This window comes from Salvelinus fontinalis, chromosome 5 (genome assembly GCF_029448725.1).
Source record: "Salvelinus fontinalis isolate EN_2023a chromosome 5, ASM2944872v1, whole genome shotgun sequence".
Taxonomy (NCBI): domain Eukaryota; kingdom Metazoa; phylum Chordata; class Actinopteri; order Salmoniformes; family Salmonidae; genus Salvelinus; species Salvelinus fontinalis.
In genome coordinates, this window is record NC_074669.1 from 61,126,658 (window position 1) to 61,133,002 (window position 6,345).

A 6,345-nucleotide genomic window follows, 5' to 3' on the forward strand; every position below is an offset into this window, starting at 1 on the left:
TCTAGTGGATACAGAGAGTACTACCCTATTGCCCTGGTCTACTTGGTACACTGCATTTATATGGACAGCAGTACATACATAACTACTCAGACTGTGTTTATAGTACAGTATAGTATTAAATTGAGAGACTGTGTAGAGTGGTACTATCTCTGTGTTGGAGGCTTGAGACCTGTTTCTCTCCTTCCTCCAGACCTCTGTCTCTTCAGGAACACTCTAGTCCAAGACCCCAGAGGCCAGTCTCAGCCACCAGAAGCATGACTCTTCCCAGGACCAGCTCAGCCACCAGAAGCATGACTCTTCTTAGGGCCAGCTCAGCCACCAGCAGCATGACTCTTCCCAGGGCCAGCTCAGCCACCAGCAGCATGACTCTTCCCAGGGCCAGCTCAGCCACCAGAAGCATGACTCTTCCCAGGGCCAGCTCAGCCACCAGCAGCATGACTCTTCCCAGGGCCAGCTCAGCCACCAGAAGCATGACTCTTCCCAGGACCAGCTCAGCCACCAGAAGCATGACTCTTCCCAGGACCAGCTCAGCCACCAGAAGCATGGTTCTTTCCAGGACCAGCTCAGCCACCAGCAGCATGACTCTTCCCAGGGCCAGCTCAGCCACCAGCAGCATGACTCTTCCCAGGACCAGCTCAGCCACCAGCAGTATGACTCTTCCCAGGACCAGCTCAGCAACCAGAAGCATGACTCTTTCCAGGGCCAGCTCAGCCACCAGAAGCATGACTCTTCCCAGGGCCAGTTCAGCCACCAGAAGCATGACTCTTCCCAGGGCCAGCTCAGCCACCAGAGGGCCAGAAGAGACCCAGGGGGCCAGAGGAGAACGGGGGGCACTGGTCAACATGGCACTTCTTGGGTAAACCACAACACACTGCAAATGCATTGAATATAAGTTATTTGTTGTTTAGAGATCAGTGTCTGATATACTATGGGGATATGGCTTACTATCGAGCATGCTCGTTTTATTAGATATTTATAAACCCATGAATTATGTCTATCTTGGTCTAAAGGACATCCACTTCTTTCTGTTAAATGTAATTCATCCCTGACCAAGATGGCTGCCATTATCACCACTTTATAGAGATATGAAGGTTTATGATTCATCTCTATGTGTGTACTGATGGCTGATTCTCCTTCACAGGTTGCCTAACATTGGCAACACTTGCTTCCTTAACGCCACCCTGCAGTGCCTCCTGGTCCTGCCGTCCTTCTCAAAGGAAATCCTGCACCAGGAACAACTCTGGAGCTCCTCCCCCTTCTCCAACCTGCTCAGGTAAGGAAGGCTCAAAAGCAGACACTCACCCCACACACCCATTATTTGTGGTCATAAATTAAAGAAGGGACACTCTTTTCACGCCACTTCTATAGAAAGTGATTGTCGTAGCAGGTTAGGAGAGCATTTTCACTAATCCTAACCCTTTTCCTAACCTTAACCACTTCATATTTTGCCGTGTATTGTATTTTTGGTTTATTTTCCAGTTTCTTTTTGTTTTCGTAATCTTCATAACCAAGACGAACAACATTGACACAATGATTATGATGTAGGCATTTGTAAGCCAATTTGGAAAGTGTAGAATGACTACATGACCCATAATGCTCATTGACTGAACATTCCACCTTACCGTGGGACATTTGGTAGTTTTTTTAATGCTCTGGAATTGAGATCAGTATCCAAACCAAATATCTTAGGAGAAGAAACAACACATTTTTGTTGTTTGGCTTCATTGTCCGTCCTCAAAGGTGAAATTGCTTTGACTCGAATGAATCATTTCTAATGATGGGGTGCCGCTAGATAAAACATATCTGTATATACTCATCTGCCTCTTCAGGCGTAAGCCAGTAGGTTGACACCATCCAGTCAGCTGCTCATTTACTCTCTGTCTCCCCTACAGGTGTCTGTCTGATGTGCACCGTTTGAGTCTACCTGACAGTGTGGCAAACCAGGCCTCAAAAGCAGACCTCATGTGGAAGGTCAAGTACTCCTTGTCGGGATACGATTTGAAGTATCTGGGGGACACGCAACAGGTAACTGAGGCACTACTCTCTTGTGTACGAGCACTCTTTTTGTAAGGGTTCATTTTCTCTTCATCATTTGCTTTTATCTTGGTGTGTTTCTCTCTCTTTCTCATCATAGGACGCACACGAGTTACTAGTGAACATGCTGTGCCAGCTGAAGGAGGAGGGCATGATACTGAAGACACTCGGGGTGAACTATTCCTGCCCTGTTTCTCAGCTGGAGTTCCAGCTTGTGTCGGTGCGCACATGTACCAGGTAAGAGCTCCCATTGGTTGTAATGTATCTACTGAGAACATGATCTTTCTACAAATAATATCACAAAACACATGGCATAACAGAAACATTGTAGAGACCTGAAACAGAAACAGACTTGATGCATTTTCCTTCTCTTTGTGCTGCTTCTGAAGCTGTGGGCGCGAGTCGTCCACCAGAGAGGACTACAACCACCTCTCATTGGACTTCAGCCCTGAGCGCACCTTGCTGAGCAGCCTAGCACTCACTTTCAAAGTCAGCACTTAGGGCTCAGCCCTGCATGTAGAGACTAACACCCAGGGCAAGCTGCCCACTGCCTCAGAATACGCTATCTTATTATTATAGTGGTGTCATTCATTTTGTAATGCTTTTGTTTCTAACCAGGGTGAAAAGGTTGAATTCACATGTGAGGGCTGTAAAGGCCTCCACGCCTTAAAGGTGGAGCAGTTCCACACACTGCCTCTGTGAGTTGTCCCTTTATAACCTCTCATAGGACTAGCAGTGTTTCATGAAATGAGTGTTCATTGTGTCCTGAGCCTTTAGGAGTAGTTACCTTCCTGAGCAGGTTGTAGGACTTAGGGATGAGCACCACCGAACACATTTCACTCATCTGTTATTTTGTTGACTGGTTTCATTGTCTGTCTGTTCATCTCTCTTCCTCTCTGTCTCTGGGCAGTGTGCTGGTTCTGCATCTGAAGAGGTTTGGAGGACCTGGGGAGTTGGAGAAGCTGGAGGCTCCTCTTTTGTTTCCTTCGGAGCTGAGGCTCTCCACCCTCTTTGGGGACATGGTGCCACACCTGCACAGTGCCAGCCCACAGGCCCTCACCAACCAGGCCCCCAGCATCCAGGGGTCCATCCCCCAGACCCTCGCCAGCCAAGTCTCCAGTCCTCCTGGAGAGGCCAAATACAGCGCCCTCTGCTGTTCAGGTAGGTCATGGCACCATAACACTCTTCTTGCTCCAACACCACACAAACCACCCACTCCCAAAACGGTCCTGCTGACAGAGAAGCTGGAAGCTGCAATTTAAAATGTTTCTCAGACATCTTTAGTGATGTATGGGAGCTGTTTTAGTCCAGAGCATTTCAGACAAGTGACCACGTTTTCTCAGCTCTTGATATGTAAATTTGACCCCTCAGATTCAAATGACCAGGAACCAGGAAAAGTGCTGCTGACAGCCTCAGTGGTGAGAAGAGAGAGAGAGATAGAGAGTGAAACCAGTGGAAAATAAGTTATGACAGAACACTGAGATAGTTATGAGGAGTACACGATGTAGTAGACCTCCTGTAGTAGACTAGTACTGTAGTAGACTGTAGACTGTGTGGTGGACTGTAGAGGAAATGAGAATCCTACGATCACATGTGTTTTCTTACAGAAGCAGCAGCCAGTGCAGTCAGTGAATGGTTACTACCAGCTGACTGGCGTAGTCTCTCATCTGGGAGGCTCCGCAAACTCCGGTAAGTAAATAATATAAAACACACACATGCAGATGCAACACAATACATATGACATCAGATGAATTCCAAGTCACTTCCTTCTCCTCGGCTCTTAATTTACGCGTTCACGTGTGCCTCTGCCGTATACACAAGTATCTTAAAGGCCAGGGATCATCAACTAGATTTAGCTTCGGGTCCATTTTTTTTCTTAGCAAGATGGGCAACGGTATGGAACAAAATTACTAATAATTTGTGGACTGCAAATTGACCGTAAGAAGCCCAAACAGATACAATATTTGACTAATTTCAAACCTTGCTTACATTTGTGTACAATCGCATATATCTCTTTATTGTGCGTGGGAATACTTTGAAACAGATTTCCAAAATGAAAATCACTTGGAGCTGATTTGCTGGTGTTTTTACAGTCTTTTAACAATGACATTTTATTTGGTCAGAAAACATTGTGGGACAAATTTGTCCCACGGGCCGACATTTGGGGAACCCTGGTGTATGGGATATTTAGACCCTCCAATAGCCACTTCGGCCAAGCGAGCAAGGCTGCAGGCTTCACAGTGAAGTGCCATCCCAACAAGCACTGCAATATGTTTAGAGTTTATGCAATTTAATTCAAAAGAATGGAGAGACATGCCTAATTATATGCCACTTGTATTTGTTTGTCTCTGATTTCAAAACTTGACACATATAACAGATAAAATACCTCACAAAGGAACTGTTTAACTGTTACAACACACTCTATTACCCACAATAGCCTGACCTTTGACCTCTAGTCTGTCTTCCTTGTTCCACAGGGCACTACATTAGTGACATCTTGCATGCCAGTGGAAACTGGTTCTGCTGTAACGACAGCCAGGTGTCAATGTCCAATGAAGCCACTGTGCTGAGGACCAGAGCCCGGAGTGCCTACATGCTCTTCTATATGTTCAGGTACTGCTTACGCTCGCCATCTATATTCTTGTGTTGCTATTTATGTGTACGGTTCCTTTCACCCTACAGGGCAAGAGAGCGGGAGGCCCCAGCACACATGGCCTAACAGGGGCACCAGCATCAGCCCCAGCCTAAGCAGGGGCAGCACCTGGACAGCCTCCAAAAACTCAGACCTGCCTCAACAGTGGTAGTACCAGGCCCAGTCTCAAAACCCCCAACCCAGCCTCAACACTCACACACCTGACTCGAAAGGGGAAGCACTGGGCCCGACATCAACAACCCCGAGCCCAGTCTCAACATGGGATAAACCAGGCCCAGTCTCAACATGGGAAGAACCAGGCCCAGCCTCAACATGGGCAGAATAAGACCCAGCCCCAACAACCTCAGACCTGCCTCAACAGGTGCAGCACTCGGCCCAACTTCAATCATGCGGCTCAAGGGAGACTGGCTCTTCAACACTAGCATCAACATTCTTTCAGTAGCTTATGTCATAGATACCTGCCCTTGTTTTGACTGCTTCACGTAATGTATAAAGCTCATGTAAAAAAACGTATAATATACACACTAAATGTAGTACACATGTAAATGTGTTGGATAGAGTGTGTGATTATTTAGAGGTTATAACATCCCTTCTATTTGGTTTGGGTGAAATAGACTGTGGTGTATAACCTTATTCAGCATGGTCAGACCGGAGAACCTGCAATATTAATCAAGACAAACAAATATAAGATAATCCAATTTAAGATGATTCTGTTAACCGTTGTAACTCTTTAACTCAGGAAGCTTTATCGTCTGGGATTCAGGCCGGTCCTAATAGGAAACGTGACAGAGGGAAGCAGCTGGGCAGCTGTAATGGCGACTTCTAACACTCAATCAGGTCTGGAGGAGGAATACCGCAAAAAGATTCAGAGATGCTTTGAGTATCTTTTGAAGTTACTCTCCAGTTGTATTCCATTTGAATAAATACAGACATGAAAATGCTGGGCTACGGATGTAACCTTGGTTCTGTCAGTAGAGTAACGGGTCGCCAAACAACCTTTGGGAACTCCTTCCCTTTCACGTGATATGACTGAGATGCTTAATATCAACGATGTTTACAATGACGCCACACCCTTACTGTACCATTGTGACCTGTCACTATAAAAGGCGGTGTGACGTGACATACTGTCTTTTCTTATCTCACATACGCGTATTTATTTGGACAGTGAAGCTACAACTTTTCATTTGGCTCTATACGCCAGCATTTTGGATTGGAGATCAAATGTTTCATATGGGGTGACTGTACAGAAAGTCACCTTTTATTTAAGGGTAATGAATGTTGAGTGAGAAAGTTACAGAGGATTATACCCCCAAGACATGCTAACCTCTCACCATTACCAATAACAGGTGAGGTTAGCATTTTATATCATACCCCCAAGACATGCTAACTTCTCACCATTACCAATAATAGGGGGGGGGGGGGTTAGCATTTTATATCATACCCCCAAGACATGCTAACCTCTCACCATTACCAATAACAGGGGAGGTTAGCATTTTTGGGGGGGTATGATATTTATACCTCTGTAACTTTCTCACTCATCATATATTCCAAGGTGGCTTAGCAGTTCAGACGTCTTTTTCCGTATTGTCGTGTCGTGTCCTGTATATATATATATTTACACCTTTTCTTCACATATCTTTAATTTATTTTATTATCCA

The 6,345-nt window shown here is 45.7% G+C and overlaps 1 protein-coding gene across 1 annotated transcript; it reads left to right on the top strand.

The window, feature by feature from the left end:
- Positions 1-1,139: 1,139 nt before the first annotated feature.
- LOC129855987 (ubiquitin carboxyl-terminal hydrolase 37-like) lies at positions 1,140-5,807 on the top strand. The gene is made up of 9 exons (XM_055924121.1): positions 1,140-1,273; positions 1,893-2,025; positions 2,135-2,271; positions 2,424-2,523; positions 2,653-2,732; positions 2,945-3,195; positions 3,642-3,723; positions 4,512-5,048; positions 5,427-5,807. Exons 2-8 carry the CDS (start codon positions 1,963-1,965, stop codon positions 4,522-4,524), a joined length of 726 nt encoding a protein of 241 aa, XP_055780096.1. The 5' UTR covers positions 1,140-1,273; positions 1,893-1,962; the 3' UTR covers positions 4,525-5,048; positions 5,427-5,807.
- Positions 5,808-6,345: the final 538 nt, after the last annotated feature.

Coding starts and splice junctions, on each gene's coding strand:
- LOC129855987 (XM_055924121.1), top strand. CDS start 1,963: ATGTGGAAGGTCAAGTACTCCTTGTCGGGATACGATTTGAAGTATCTG. Junction 2,524..2,652: donor GCCTAGCACTCACTTTCAAA/GTCAGCACTTAG, acceptor GTTTCTAACCAG/GGTGAAAAGGTTGAATTCAC. Junction 3,196..3,641: donor CAGCGCCCTCTGCTGTTCAG/GTAGGTCATGGC, acceptor GTTTTCTTACAG/AAGCAGCAGCCAGTGCAGTC.